The 15,144-nt window shown below is 39.3% G+C and overlaps 1 protein-coding gene across 2 annotated transcripts in view; it reads left to right on the top strand.

The window, feature by feature from the left end:
* Nucleotides 1–15,144, top strand: part of LOC124721518 (protein PRRC2C-like) — a 244,063-nt gene that overhangs the window by 190,020 nt on the left and 38,899 nt on the right. For both annotated transcript variants that reach the window (XM_047246536.1, XM_047246535.1), the window contains 4 exons: nucleotides 9,192–9,377; nucleotides 11,180–11,388; nucleotides 11,903–12,014; nucleotides 14,687–14,818. In XM_047246536.1, coding sequence (XP_047102492.1) covers nucleotides 9,192–9,377; nucleotides 11,180–11,388; nucleotides 11,903–12,014; nucleotides 14,687–14,818 — 639 coding nt within the window. The remainder of the gene's footprint in view (nucleotides 1–9,191; nucleotides 9,378–11,179; nucleotides 11,389–11,902; nucleotides 12,015–14,686; nucleotides 14,819–15,144) is intronic.

Raw genomic sequence — 15,144 nt, 5'->3', positions numbered from 1 at the left:
CACTCTACATGTGAGGCTTCCAAGGCCGTCTGCCCCGATTCCTGCAGGAATTTTTAGAAGACAGAGCTGAGGCCAATGTTGCTATTCTTTTCGCAGAAACTATGAAATACCTGCGGCTCATGCTCGATAGGAAGTACTGTGTGTCATACATGGCTGTCTGCTGCACTCGGTCCCTCAGTGTCCTACATATCCTAAGCGGTACTTCCTGGGGAGAGGATCAGACCATCCTCCTCCATTAGTACTTACCACTTGTTTCTTCAGAACTAGACTATGAGTGTTTTGTTTATGCATCTGCACGTCCATCCATCTTTTATGCAGTCTCAATACAATCCAGTATCGTGGTATCTCTTTGGCAACTGGCACCTTTTACATGTCCTGGTTGAGAGTCTGTATGTAGTGGCTGCCTAACTACCAGTGTCATACTGACGTGATATTCTCTCCTCACATGCCATTTGTCTGCCACACCTGGCTATCCATCCTATGCCGCCTCCTTCGATGACGCCTTCGACCCCCAGTGTAGGACACGTCCCTCTTCTATGTTACCTCCAGGAGTTCTGTTTTGGCTGTTGCTGTGGCAGCTTAACTTCACGCTACCTGCCACTTTCCCGATGGAGTGAACCCTTCACCACCTTGGCTTTGTGCAGTGGCCGGTGTTCACCTTGGACTGCATTTGCTTCCTAGGGACACTACTCGAGACTCGCTCTATTGCCATGAGTTTCCCGGCCTTCGCACAAAACTTTGCTATAATACCTTAGTGTACGCTGATGGCTCTCGGACTGACTGCGGTGTTGGGTGTGCCTTCATCATTGGCAGTGATGGCTATTGGAACACTGCTCAGTATTTACAGCAGAGCTTATCACACTGTATCAGGCCATGCAGTACATCGGGCAGCACAGGCTTTTCAACTGTGTCATTTGCTCCGACTCTTACATTGCCCTTCAGAGCCTCTGTGTGCCATACACAATCCATCCTTTAGTGAATGGGTCCAGGAAAGCTTCCACTCGTTCACTTTTGATGGAGCTTCGGTGATGTTTGTGGGTCCCTGGTCATGTTGGTCTGATGGGATATGAGACCGCTGATGCTGCTGCAAAGGCTGCAGTCGTCCTACCTCGGCCTGCTAGTTCTTGAAATTCTCTCCACTGATGTCTGTGTTGCCGTCTGTGACCAGGCGGTGTCCCTTGGGCATCACCACTGGTCTTCCCTTCATGGAACAAGCTCTGGGGAATTAAGTCTGTTCCAGCGGCTTGGCCAACGTGCTCTCAGCCCTCTCACTACGAGTGGAGAATTTTAGGTAGAGTGCGTATTGGGCTCTGTTGTTTACAATCACCATTTGTTAAGTGGTGATCCCCCATTACTTTGTGCTCATTGTCATTGACCTTTGATGGTTCGCCATTTCCTGAACAAATGCCCTTTCTTTAACTACATACATTCTAGCATATGTTTGCTGCCTGAGTTTTCGGCCATTTTAGCGAACGATATATGGGCTGTCAACTGTGTTTTACTGTTTATCTGTCATAGCAATATGGGGAAGAACATTTAATCTATAGTTCAGGACCTCCATTGTGTCTGTGGCATATTTTATGGATCTTTTTCCAAGAGGAAGTCCTGTTTTTAGCTTTCATCCCTTCCATCTATTGGGCTTAACGTGTAGTTGCTTTTAACTCCTTTTTCGTCTTCATGTTGTGTGGCTCTGACATGGGTATGTATGACCTTAGTTGCTTTAGTGCCCTAAAACGAAACTAAACATAGTCTGCCTGTCACTGATAAAGCCACATCAGTTGTGTAGCTGTGGGTAGAGCTGTGTACAAACTGCACCACATTAGCTGTAATTTTCTCTCCTCTGTGAGACAGCGTTGATGATGAAGAAATTTCATACTTTGAGTATGGTCACTGTTCCAAACATTTCCTTTCTCCAACTCTTCTCTGTCATAAACATGTTGACTTCCTCCACAAACTGTAGTGCCTTACAATGTGTAATATTATCATCTTGTGTGTCCTTATGAGTGACAAATGTAGTAATATGCATAGATAAAATGCCATATTCAGCCAAGAGATTGTTAGTAAAAGAATCTGAAGCTTCGAAATTGTCCAAGACACCCATTTTAGGTGCTTCTAGTGCCCACATTTGCAGATGCCAATAGTGAATTGTAGATCCATACTACCTTGTTCTATCAAATTGTGATATTACGTGCTCTTTTTTTTAGGTGGTAACTGCGACAGTCTGTTTCCTTTGAAATGAACCCCTGTATGCCGTTTGCTAGACACGAAATTTAGAATTAATCTGCAATTTGATTTACCTTTAATGCTCTTACAGCACGTTATTAGTTTGCAATCAGAATTGAAGCCCCAATTGCAGTAGTTGTCATAAATGTTCTGTAGTGAACTTTCATCAGTATCGTTTAATACATCAGGTCTCAACTCTTTGGGTAAAGATAGTGTATACTTTCAACCGGATGCTCTGGAGATGAACGTTGTTTACTGCCTGAACAGCCACTTTCAGGTTCAGGGTTTTCCTGGCCTTCAAAGTCAGTGTATCTATACAGCTTAATATTAATGTATTTCTTTACTATCTCTATTATATTTCTAAATTATTATATTACACACAATATATGTGCAAACTCTATCCTTGACCCCAATTTCATTTCCATATTCATGATGTCACAACTTTGTCCCTAATATTTGGATCACATTCATTTAATTAGTCCTCTTCATGATATCACTGTATAGAGTTTACACAGTAACCCGCATGCGAACACTCAAATACATGCATTTGTACTGCAGCTATACCATTCACACAGGTCAAGCACCTGCTAGTGCAGCTACAACATGCCACTGTCTGATGGCTCTCGCAGACAAGGGCAGAGTTTTGCCTGGGAATGACAAAGACCACTGTTGTTTTTATGACCAAGTGTTAGTCTAAGCATGGTTTCGTGTGGTTACAAGCATTTGAGATCAAAAGTGTCCCTTGTTAGAGGAAAACCTTGGGCTGCTATATATGCAGTTGGTATGTGAGTTAAGTATTACACCATTTGCTGAGCAAGATCCTGACCCTATTTTTATATATATTGGGCTTTAAGCAGCTCATATATGATACAGTTGTACACATACTTTGGTGTGTTGCATGAATTTGATTTTAAGTAATTAAGGTATTCAGATAGTGTAACAACCCAGCTCCCCCAAAACACACACATACGCACATTCTATAATGACAGGCAAAGAATGCTGATCCTTTCAAAATTACTGAGACTGACATATGTTGTGTAGTATTAGTCAGCTGTAGGAGAAGACTAATATAATGTCTGCAAAAAGAATCTTCAGTCATCCTGTAATGTCTTGGAAGTGTGAATACTGTCGTAATTGACATGATTAACAGTATGTATTGTGTTGCATGTTTGAAGTGTCAATACAGACCACATTTGTTGAGCCATAGTTGTACCTGTTGCTATTCATCTAAAATATCTTCATTGATTGAAATCATTAAGATCTCTCATGTGGTTGATATTGTGTGTGGGGCACATCTGTTGCTGCACAAGATTCTTTTCAAAATTTATGTTTGACTGTTACCAATGTTAATTTCTTCTGAGAGTGTAACGTCGTAATAATAGGTTTTGTAAAAATCCCCACTTGACTCTTTCACTGCTCATCTCTTAATAACTGCAGCTAGCATCATTGTTGTTGCAAATTGTATCCATCTAACAATTTTACATTATGTAGTTCCAGCATATTTTTTTTTATTTTTATTTTTTTTAAAGGACCAATAACTTAGATTTGGCAATTATTTAAATTTTTGTCTCAAGTTGCATATAATTTATACTGGTGACTAGTTTCGAAGGTAGCCATTCATTTTCAAACCAGACCTGCACTAAAGTGTTTGCCAAAGCAAAATTCCATTGACTAACTTGGGTAATGTCCACACAACACACAGTCGTATAAATATGGAGTGAACTTATTATATCTGTGATACATTCAACAGATGAAATGACCCTCTACAGCTCTGAAGACACGGCCTAACCACAAACATGGCCACGCCACCTACACAAACTGTATTGTTTTTTTGTCAGCCATGGTTTTGGTGTAGCATTCCATGTGACATTCAGCAGCGTGCATTTATTGACAATGCCTTGCTGTAAAATGAACAGGGGTTGAAGTCATCTGTCCACCCATCTTAGACACATAACATGAAGTCAACTACACATTATACAATGCAGGCATTCATGGCACGTACACCACATTCACTGTGTAAACAGAAAAACATTAAATAGCAGTCTCCTTGAGCAACAACACCAATGCAATGATAAACCATGAACAACTGGTGTGGACATTTTGTGGGAAGAGTTATACATGGAATGTGGTGTAGAGCTGATGTGTCTTCAAGGAACAACATTGTTCCGTCAGTTGAAAGAAATGTTTATGCAAGGGACCACTTGGTAAAAACACACTCAAAATGAAAATCAGCACACACAAGCTACCCATCTTCAATCTAATTGCACTCTGAAGCTATCTTTCTCCAGTCATATTACACACACTCAAGCACAATGAATTAAACAGTAATGCAAAACTGACATATGAGGACATAAATGCTGATTTTCCTGTGCCATTCTACATTCCAAATCAGCAGTGACAAATCATTTGGAGAAGTGATGATAAAAATAACAGAAACTGAGAAATACATTAAGCCATTTCCTGCGTGTTAGTGTTGCAGAGTTCTTGTCCCCCCCACCCCCCACCCCCCACCCCCACCGCCTTGGAAATTCAGACTCGTCCTAATTTATACTAACTCATGATTTTCAAAATGCTTCCAAAATCTGATGTAAAATGTATAATTAATATATCAGCAGCATAAGTAGTAAAATTTTGCAGTAATTTCTATTCCACTACTAGGTCCTATGTGCAGAAGATTGGTGCTGACCAACACATTTAATCCAAATGGCATTCGCTTAAAATTGGTAACATTGTTCATTGTAAAGAAACATCGTGTACTTTCTGCTGTCTGGATGCAGTTCAAAGTGTTCAAAACTACTGGTTAAGGCCAGATTGTTTTGAAATTTGATGGTTTTTACAGAATGTCTTAAATTTTGAGATTATTCCTTTGCGACAAAATGTGGTTTACAGTTCTTGCTTCGATGATGTTTCTGACAGACCCATATTTCTTACCAACAAAATGAAACAGTTTGTGTTCACCCTTGCCTATGATGCCATTAAAGTAGACATTTGATTATCCAGACTTCAGATATATGGATTCGCAACTGTCAACTGCAAGCAAACATCTGTGCGCTGTCTATAGGCCGGGCACTACCTGCCTGTTCCCCACATGGCAAACAAACAGCAGGAAATAGATAAACAGAGGAAAACGTAGCTGCAGAAAATGATGCAGGACCATCTCGTGCAGAAGCATTTCAAGCCATGGAAACATCTTTCAAATGGTTCAAAAAACAAACTGTGCGATACCTTGAGTTTACTATGATTAAAACGAATTTGTGATGTAGCAACAGCGAAGAGAAAATATTTGCTTACGTCAAATGAGTTACCAAATATTTTAAGCAAAGAAACTACAGTAACTGTCCTGTGTGATTTTTCTTAGGTATTTCATGATTAAGGTTGCAGTATTTTAGTAATTGTAAGAAAATAGGTATGTATGCGTGAAAATGTGTGTCTAATCTCTTAACAGACAATGGTTCTTATTGGTTTTAATAAGTTTAATTTGTTTTTTCTTGTTTTGAAAGAACACCTGACCTGATGTATTAACGATAGACAGATACCAATAAAAATCATCTAGAGTACATCCATTGTTTTCTTACTTTTACACAATACATAAGACAGCCTGACAAAAAGGTCAAGCACACACAAGACCGGGTCAGATGTCAGTGTAACTTAGTCCACAAATACGACGGATATGTAAATTCTTCACACTTCTTTGTGACTGGTAGAATGATCAGAGTGGATTAGTGTTGTTCATGTTTAGTGTTGGTACCAGCCCTTGTAGGGTATATAAGGAGCACAAACAACGTTAGATGCTAAGTGATCACTAAGGACGTGGAGATGCTACATACTTGGGTGCGGCAGAATTATCAGCTCGAAACAGAATTTGAAAGGGCCTTGTTGCGTCCTCAGGTGCAGGCTCATTGAATCATGCAGTATTCATATTTATGGTGCGTTCAGGTGTGACAGTGCCCAGATGTTGGACTGCATGGGCATTTGAGGGCAGGTGTACTAGTTGTCAAGGTTCCAGTTGGCTGGGGCTGACTGTAATGAGAGAGGATTGCTGTATTGTGCACGAAGCACATTGTAACCCTTTGACATCTGCGCCTGCCATCCAGGAATGAGCAATGAACTCTCTGCAACATTCTAGGTCATCTGGCATCATTAGTCAAAGACTAGCAGCAGCTTGGCTAGGGCACTACAAACCCATGCATTGTCCGCCATTAACACCACGACACAAACAGCTGTGCTTGTGGTGGTGCCATGACAAGGAAGCATGGACTGGCTGATGAATGTGATCGCATTGTGTTCAGTGATGAATCATGGTTCTGCTCTATCTCGGATGCCCATAATTGGCAAATATGGCAGCGACCTGGGGAGAGGTCCCATTCTTCCAGTGGTGTTACTACTGGCATCATGATGTAGGGGAACCATTAGGTACGCTTTCAGGTCACGGCTGGTAATGCCATCATAGAGTGCTCCAAGGATGAACATTGAAACTGTTTCATGTTGTTGCTAAGAAATATGGGCCTGTTAGAATAGTCATCGAAGCAAGATCTGTAAACCACATTTCATTGCAAAGGTGTCAACATCAAAATCTAAGTCAATCTGTAAAAATTTAAAACCATCAAATTTCAAACCAATCTGGCCTCACTCAGTAATTTTGGACACTTTGAACTGCTTCCAGAGAGCATAAAGTACCCCCATGATTCTTTACAGTGAATCAGTACAATGGTATCACATATCCTCTTAACCTATGAAGTTTCATTTCATTTCCTCCACCGCTTCAGGGTGCTTAAATTTTCTTGTCAGACAGTGTATTTATTAAGTCTGATTGTATTCACCAAATTTTCAGATTATTGAGTTTCTGATAAAGTCTCTTCTTAAACTAGTTCTGTTTCCAGTGAAGTTCCAAAATTCTTCCTTACTTGATGCGATGATTCTAATAGTGATCATTGTCATCATGTGATCATCTCGCGATCTCATTCCATTTCATTGATGATACTATCTTTTCAATGACCCCATATTTTTTTTCCTGTAATTGTGAATTTCAATTTCTTGATTGAAAAATATTGTCATGTTCGCTCCATTCTTCTTGTAGTGCTTCATCACAAACAATTACATGGTGCTGTAAATTCTTTTGCAACTCATTCCATACAATTGCAGAGGTCATCAGCTGCATACGAAGATTGTGCTGAAATGGTCTTGAAATGACTGTCATCATGTAACACTTGTCTCACTTCTCTCTCTCTTTCTGCTTGATTCATTATAAGTATACCTAATTTCTTTTTCTCTGCTAATAAACATGAATTTTAGCTGCAGGCTCTATATGGTAATTATTATGGGTTGCTGCTTGAACAGCAGAAAAAATATTAGCTTAGCCACGTCCCTTTAGCACACAAAGAACTCAAAAGTCATTTTGGGAAAACAGTGTTTATACAAAAATTTGGTATTTTCCCTTACTAATATACAGCATGAAATCATTTGTAAAATAGTTTTATCATCAAAATTCTTTCCATAAATTTCTGTAACAAGAGATGGACTCTGCCTGGTTGTTCAAGAAATCATTCAATAATAGTTCTTGTTTGAAATCAATGCAAGCCATAGTTCCACATAGATATTACTATGAAATAATTCCTGATGGAAATTTATATACGTCGAAGTGCTACTGTTTCCCTGTGCATATGTATCGTGAGTAGAATATCTAGCATTAAGCCTCGCGGTAGTGGAAACCACACCCTCATCAGTCTAGTAAAAATGTAGGTAAACAGCAGCGGCAACTATCGTTCACTCATAGATGTGAAGAGTGAGTGAGTGAGTTTGTCACTAGGCTGCCTTATATTTTCCCACTGCAAAAGGTCACATGTACGGTTTCCGATATCAGTGGTTTTCCATCACAGATGACCTTGTCAGGTGTGGGTCATGTTACATGTGCCGATATATGGGTCTCTCCCATTTGCATGTCTGGTGATGTTACTAAACTGACTGTACACAAGCTAGGCACAATGCCCTATCCTTGATTTAGTCCATCACACACCTTGCAAAGCAAGCATTTTTGTTACAGTAATAGTTCATGTTATTAGCATTGGTTACTGATTTTGTTCATCCCTTGCTGTTTTGGAGTATTCCGCATGGGCATCACTGACAGAGGTACAGCAATAACTAAGTAAATAGACAAAACAGTAATTAAATGGTATCTTCTGCTTGGGATGCTCACAATTTCCAATATTGCCACCACCACCTCCACCCCCACCACACCAACCCCAGTACCAAATTGCAGTAGTGGTTAGAGGCTACATACAGGGATGCATCACGTACCATACATAATATGAAGTGTCTCCCCAGTTACCACCCACAGACTGTACTAACTTGTCTGGATTCACCACACATGGCTTACAGACTTACGTGAATAAAATTTACGTTCACATTATTTTCGAGTGGTTGACTTCAAGGAAGGTCGGCTAATGCACTCTGCCTATACTGCTCTGTCACAAATTCTCTTGCAGATTTTGCTAACATTGTGTAACCTTTCATCAAGCTAATATGATAAATGATATGTTGTGTCCAAGTTTTGTCAACAACATTTGCTGCTCTAATATTTCTCTCTACGTGACAGGAAGTGTCAAACATAATTTTTAAGAATTTACGTTGTTGTGTTATGCATGTCTCAATTATTATCCTTCATCTTTGTGTTTTTGTAAGTAATATTTTATATTATTCTAGGTATATAACTGCATTCTTGCTGTGATATGTTTATTCCATTGTATTGAAAAGGTCACTCAAAATTAATGTGTCTAAAACTGTTATGCACCAATGTTTGTGTCTTACATGGAGATGTGTGGCCAAGGGAAACAACAAAAGCTCAATTGTATTATCTTAAACACTAGGGAAAGTATTGTTGTGTCCGTGTCTGATAAAACTGTGTAGCTTATGTAAAACTGTGCTCATTTGACTCATTTTAATATTAAATCTTTACTTTTGGTTACATTCAGAATGAAGATGTGGTTGACATGAAACTGGACTTCACATTTGCTGACTCAGACCTTTCACAGCTTACAGAAGATAAGACTAACAAAGCAGTTGGTATGCCACGATCAATGCACCTTTCTCAGCAGGTGCAGTCAACTATTTCACCATCTACTGCCGAGTTGAATTTAAAAATTCAGTCAGTAAAGAAGGTAATATTCCATTTTACTCTTACTTAATACTCCATACTTTGCAGATTTGTCCTTGTCAATGTTGATTTCAATTGCAAGTCCTTGCGTGATAAATTTTAGAGCATATGACAGAAACATTGTTACAAAACATTTAAGATAAATAAATCTACCACTTTATGACTGACATTATTAAATAAATGTTAAGATAATTGAATTATTGTAAATAGAGATGCATATCAAATAAAATACATAAGAGATTTAGAAGTAGTGTTAATCATGAAAGTCTTCAGCATTTGCAGGTAATTACTTTCATGAAAAGTTTTTGTGTTTGGCTGGGTTGCTAATCTCCTTACAATTGATTTAAGCTCATCCTTAGAAACCATTGCGCACTCTCCCTGCAACCCTCCCAAAAAAAAAAAAAAGTCCCATTGACAATGAGGTCGTTAGAGATGGAGCGTAAGCTCAGATTAGTGAAGGATGGGGAAGGAAATCGGCCATTCCCTTTCAAAGGAACCTTCCCGCATTTGCCTGAAGCAATTTAGGGAAATCAAGGAAAACCTAAATCAGGATGGCCAGACATGGGTTTGAACTGTTGTCTTTCCAAATGCGAATCCAGTGTGCTAACCACTGTGTCACCTCATTTCGTCCCGGGGGGAATAGATAGATAGAGAGAGAGAGAGAGAGAGAGAGAGAGAGAGAGAGAGAAGACATAACATTTGAATTTGAATGTGCTGCTTCAAACTGGAAGAAGTAAAGGCTTTTACAAGACAAAACTGCGTAATAGAACACTGTTTTACATTCCGTTACATAGTTTCATGTCTGCTTTCTATAAGAATAAAGGAAAGTATGAAACAAAAACATAATTTATAAGTTGAGTTTCTGTGCAGATGAAAAAGAAATTGCCTTTTAAATGGGTAATTACTGTGTAGATCGGTCATTTGCATGTGCACAGGGTCATTTTCAACTGAAATGGCAAACAGTCTCGAAAACAGCACAAAGTGTAAGCTTTAAAACTTTTAGAAAACTGTGCATGTGACTTAAGAAAATTTACCATTCGTACCTCCAATTTCATCACATGCTCGTAGCCTCCAACTTTAGCACAAAGTGCTGCTTCATGTAACCTACAAAACAATGACTCTTGTACAAATCGTCAGTTGATCTAAATTTTTTGCTCTTCATTGTCAACTAAATCTTTAAATTCTTTGTGCATGGTTTTGAAATTGATTTCTGTAGCAAATTTGCTGTGCACATTGATTATATGACCATTTAGAAAAATGACTGTGGTTCCCATTCATTTTTATAGGCTTGTGACATTAGATCGCTAGAGTGGCTATTTGTGTGCAGACAGCCACTGGGCCTTTGAACTTACTTTACACCACGAACAGACAGCATAGGTTAAGCAACACTGACACTATGGTTCTGCTGAACTGAAACAAGTCATGCCAACCAAAAAATGTCAGAACAGTGACACACCACTTTGCTAAAAGAAATGTAATCTCGTACTGAGTAGTTGGGAGAAGATCTGAACAAACCTGAGATGAGATGTATGGAATAGTGTTTAAACATGATGAGACCTGAACAGTATGTGTTCAGGACATTGCAAATGTGTGAAGTTTTGCATGCCGTTGCCGACCCTGATGTACAGTATATTATCCTTTTTGAAAGTGTTAACAATGATCCACTGAAAATGTGAAATGATCTTGATTATTATTATTATTATTATTATTATTATTTATTTCATCATATATACTCCTTTGTGTTGTAATACTATTCCTGTCATGTGCTGAAGTGTAAGATTGTTATTACTGTAATTAATGCTTCAGGTCTGGGAAAATGTTCCTGTCATGCCAGCAGTAATTGAACACACAGAGGATGGAAGTGTAGCATCTACTGCTTCATCTTTCACGCCATCATTTGGCAATGCTGTTGATTCTGCTTTAGATCCAGCAACATTTGTGAAGGGTGTTGAAGGATGTAATGTTGTTACTGCTGATGAAAATTCTCCATTAAATGCAAATGAAGTTGTTTACAGGTAACTTAATTGTTACAGAATTATAATTTTACTTGAAAATACATTTGGTTTGGCTTTCCTAAATATAATCAGAAGTATATGTATACAATAACTTAATAAGTGATAGTTATGCAATATTATTTGTAGATGTTCTGTATTTAATTTCATGTTTTTTGTCCATTTACCCACATTGGCTGAACGGCTGAACCCAACAATCTATTGATGGTTCCTTGGTTGTGAATACTGGTACCCCAGCTGACTTTTACAAAAAATTAAAATAAGCCTTTATGGTTGCTATTAAGTATCAGCTGTACTTTACTGATTGAACTCCCCATTCTGCCAATATATATTCTCAGTTGGCTGTTTATTAACTTCTTATCGATTTTGGGGGGGGGGGGGGGGGGGAGGCTTACAGCATGCAGTGGATAAGATTTCATTTTATAGGAAATTGGTATTCTGTGGCTGAAAATGTAATACAGTTCAGTATATTAACTGAATTTAGTAATAATTGGCTTAAATGAAGTATTTATTACAGTGCTGGAGCAGCATTGCAGGGAAATGCAAGTAACTACAGTGGGGGTGTTCCTGTATCCACAGTACCAGCATTGAAAAATGATGCACCTGCTACAAGTAGCAATGTTTGTAAGGTAAACATTTGCCTAAATATTAAACTGTAATCTATAAAATTAATATCTTTATCTATGGCAAAGTGAAAAATAAATTTCTTTCTGAAGGAGAGGAAAGTTAATTTTTTGAGTTTATATTTTGGTAATGATTTTTTTGCAACTGATATTTAGAGATCTCCAGAATTTGTGTAATCTGAACTGTTGCAAAATCTACATTATTGTGATGTAGTGTACATAGTGTATCAAATAGCCTGGACATGATCTTTAGGCTTAAGCAAACTGTTGGTCCCATAGTAAGAAGTGAGTCAGAAAATAAGCACAGGTTGTGAACATCACTTCTGACTTGAATAGTGACCTCAATTCAGTGAGGAAGAGCCTACAAATTTAGGTAGTCATTGATGATTACGTTCTGTATAATGAGGATGTTCATTACTGTTTTTCACCTGCTGTTCATAACAGTCCCAGACATTTTCTGTGTGATTAAGATCAGGGCAGTTGGTGTGTGACAGGGTTTCTGCGTCTTCTCCAAACAATGAATGTGTCTGTGCAGCTGAGTGGGAACAGCTGTTGTCATCTGGAAGGTGTGTGTGTCCACAGCATACTCAGCATGAAGATGTACAAAAAAGGACAAACTTGGTCACAGAGGATGTTAAATAAACATCCTAATTCATGTTCACAGTAACCTGAATGAATGGGCTCGAAACAAAACAGAACCACCTCTGGCCCAAACTGCTTGCTCAACATACTGCAGGTTACACACATCATTGGGTTTGTTTTATTTGAAAATAGGCAAAACAGTTACTTGTAGGACCACACTACATACCTTGACTCGCCTTCTGCCCAGTTTGTGTTTTTTTGGCCCATTGAAAATGTATAGCTTTATGTGCCATTAACGGTAGTGGCCTTTGGTAAGTTACTGGACTCCAAATGTCCCCCTATTAGTTAGGATATTTTTACGAGGGTTGTTTTTTTAAGTAAGGGCCGTTTTTATTTTTAAAAAAAGATACAAATACTTTTGTAAAAAAACTTTTATTTTCTGACTCTACACACTTTTACCTATTTTTCTACATAGTTGCCTTGTTTATTTAAGCACTTGTCATACCGTACAACTAAGTTTTTTATTCCCTCTTCAAAGAATTCAGCTGTTTGCTCCGACAGCCAAGAGTTCGCGACCACTTTCACTTCATCGCCGTCATTGAAGCGCTGCCTGCCAAGATGGTGTTCCAGGTACCGGAAAAGGTGAAAATCACTAGGAGCAAGGTCGGGGCTGTATGGTGCATGGTCCAAAACTTCCCAACCAAAAGAATCAATCAAATCCAGAGTCTTTTGAGAGGTGTGAGCATTATCGTGCAGGAGCAAAACTCCTTTTGTCAGCATGCCGCGCCTTTTGTTTTGAATTGCTCTGCGGAGCTTTAGAGTTGCACAGTAGGCATCTGAGTTGATTGTTGTTCCTCGTGGCATAAGTCCACTAGCAAAACACCGCGCTGGTCCCAGAACACAGTTGCCATAATCTTGCGCTTTGACAGCGTCTGTTTGGCTTTGACCTTGACGGGTCAAGTTGTGTGTCGCCATTCCATGGATTGTCGCTTGCTTTCGGGAGTGATATGGGATACCCATGTTTCATCTCCAGTGACAATTTTACTCAACATCTCATCCCCTTCTTCCTCATAACGAATCTTAAAGTCCAATGAAGTGGCAAATCTCTTCCCTTTGTGGTCCTCTGTGAGAAGTCTGGGTACCCACCGAGAACACAGTTTCTTAAAGTTTAGGTTTTCAGACACAATTTTGTACAAAACCAATCCTGAAACTTGTGGAAATTCCAAAGAAAGAGTGGAAATTGTGAATCTTCTCCTCACGAATCTTTGTTTCGACTGCAGCCACCAAATCATCAGTGACGACAGAAGGCTGGCCTGAGCGTTCTGCGTCATGGACGACTTGACAGCCATTTTTAAACTCTCTAACCCATTGACGCACTTTACCTTCACTCATTGCATTCAAGCCATAAACTTCTGTTAACTGACGATGAATTTCTGCAGCTGATAGGCTTCTCGCGGTCAAAAAACGTATCACTGACCGTATCTCACACGCGGCGGGCGATTCAATAATCGTAAACATTATAAAGTAGCACAGCGATGCGTACAAGTCAGCTACAGAGCTGCAACATGCATCAGTGTGAACGGGAAGGATGCCGGCAAGTGGTGCCGTGGCTTGTTGCGGCGTCTGTGCGAACTACGGGACTATACGCGCGAACGGCCCTTGCTTATAAAACAACCCTCGTACTACCTCCTTTCTTGAGCCTCATTGCACATGCCTGTGTACACACACACACACACACACACACACACACACACACACACACACACACACACACACACACAGGGAAAGGGGGGGGGGGGGGGAGAGAGAGAGAGAGAGAGAGAGAGAGAGAGAGAGAGAGAGAGAGAGAGAGAGAGAGAGTGTGTAACCATTTCATTTTCCCTCAGGACAGGCAGTGCATTGAACGACATTATTTTTTTATTTTCTTTGGCATTTGAACTGCAGGTTCCTTTCTGTATAGGAACTGTACATTACAACGAAATACTGATATGGTATTCCACTAATTGGACGTAATGTAGTGTTAAAGTAGTTATTGTGTTGGTGCTAATATTCATGTCTGTATTACAAAAAATGGTCTTATTCCCCCTGATGTGCAGCTGATTACCCTGCAGGTGAAACCTCAACAGCAGCCTGTAATGTCAGCTGGTCCATCTCCAATTGGCCACTCAGGCCCACTGTCACCGCCGCCTTTCAATTCGAGTACTCAGCAAGGACACATAAACTATCAGGTCTGTATCCAGTGATCCCTCACTACTTTACATGGTTATGGGTGTATTACTTCTAATTTCCTTTTTTTCTTTTGTGTTAACAGAAGTCTCTTCATAATTATGTCTGATTCACTGAAATGCCTTCATTTATTCAATGAAAAATATGTTGATTGTTCAGTAAGGGATTTTGTAAGTAATCTTAAAAGGAATGTTATTTTCAAATACTACTGTAAATTGCAGGTTGTCGAATTATTATTGTCATAACTGAAGCTTAAAACTAAAAGAGTACTGCTTTCACTGCTACAGTTTCAGACAATGTGAAACTAATTCCTATGAGTTGTGAAGGA

This window comes from Schistocerca piceifrons, chromosome X (assembly GCF_021461385.2).
Source record: "Schistocerca piceifrons isolate TAMUIC-IGC-003096 chromosome X, iqSchPice1.1, whole genome shotgun sequence".
NCBI lineage: Eukaryota > Metazoa > Arthropoda > Insecta > Orthoptera > Acrididae > Schistocerca > Schistocerca piceifrons.
Note: the sequence above shows the minus strand (reverse complement) of the source record. Positions and strands in the feature narration are given on the sequence as shown.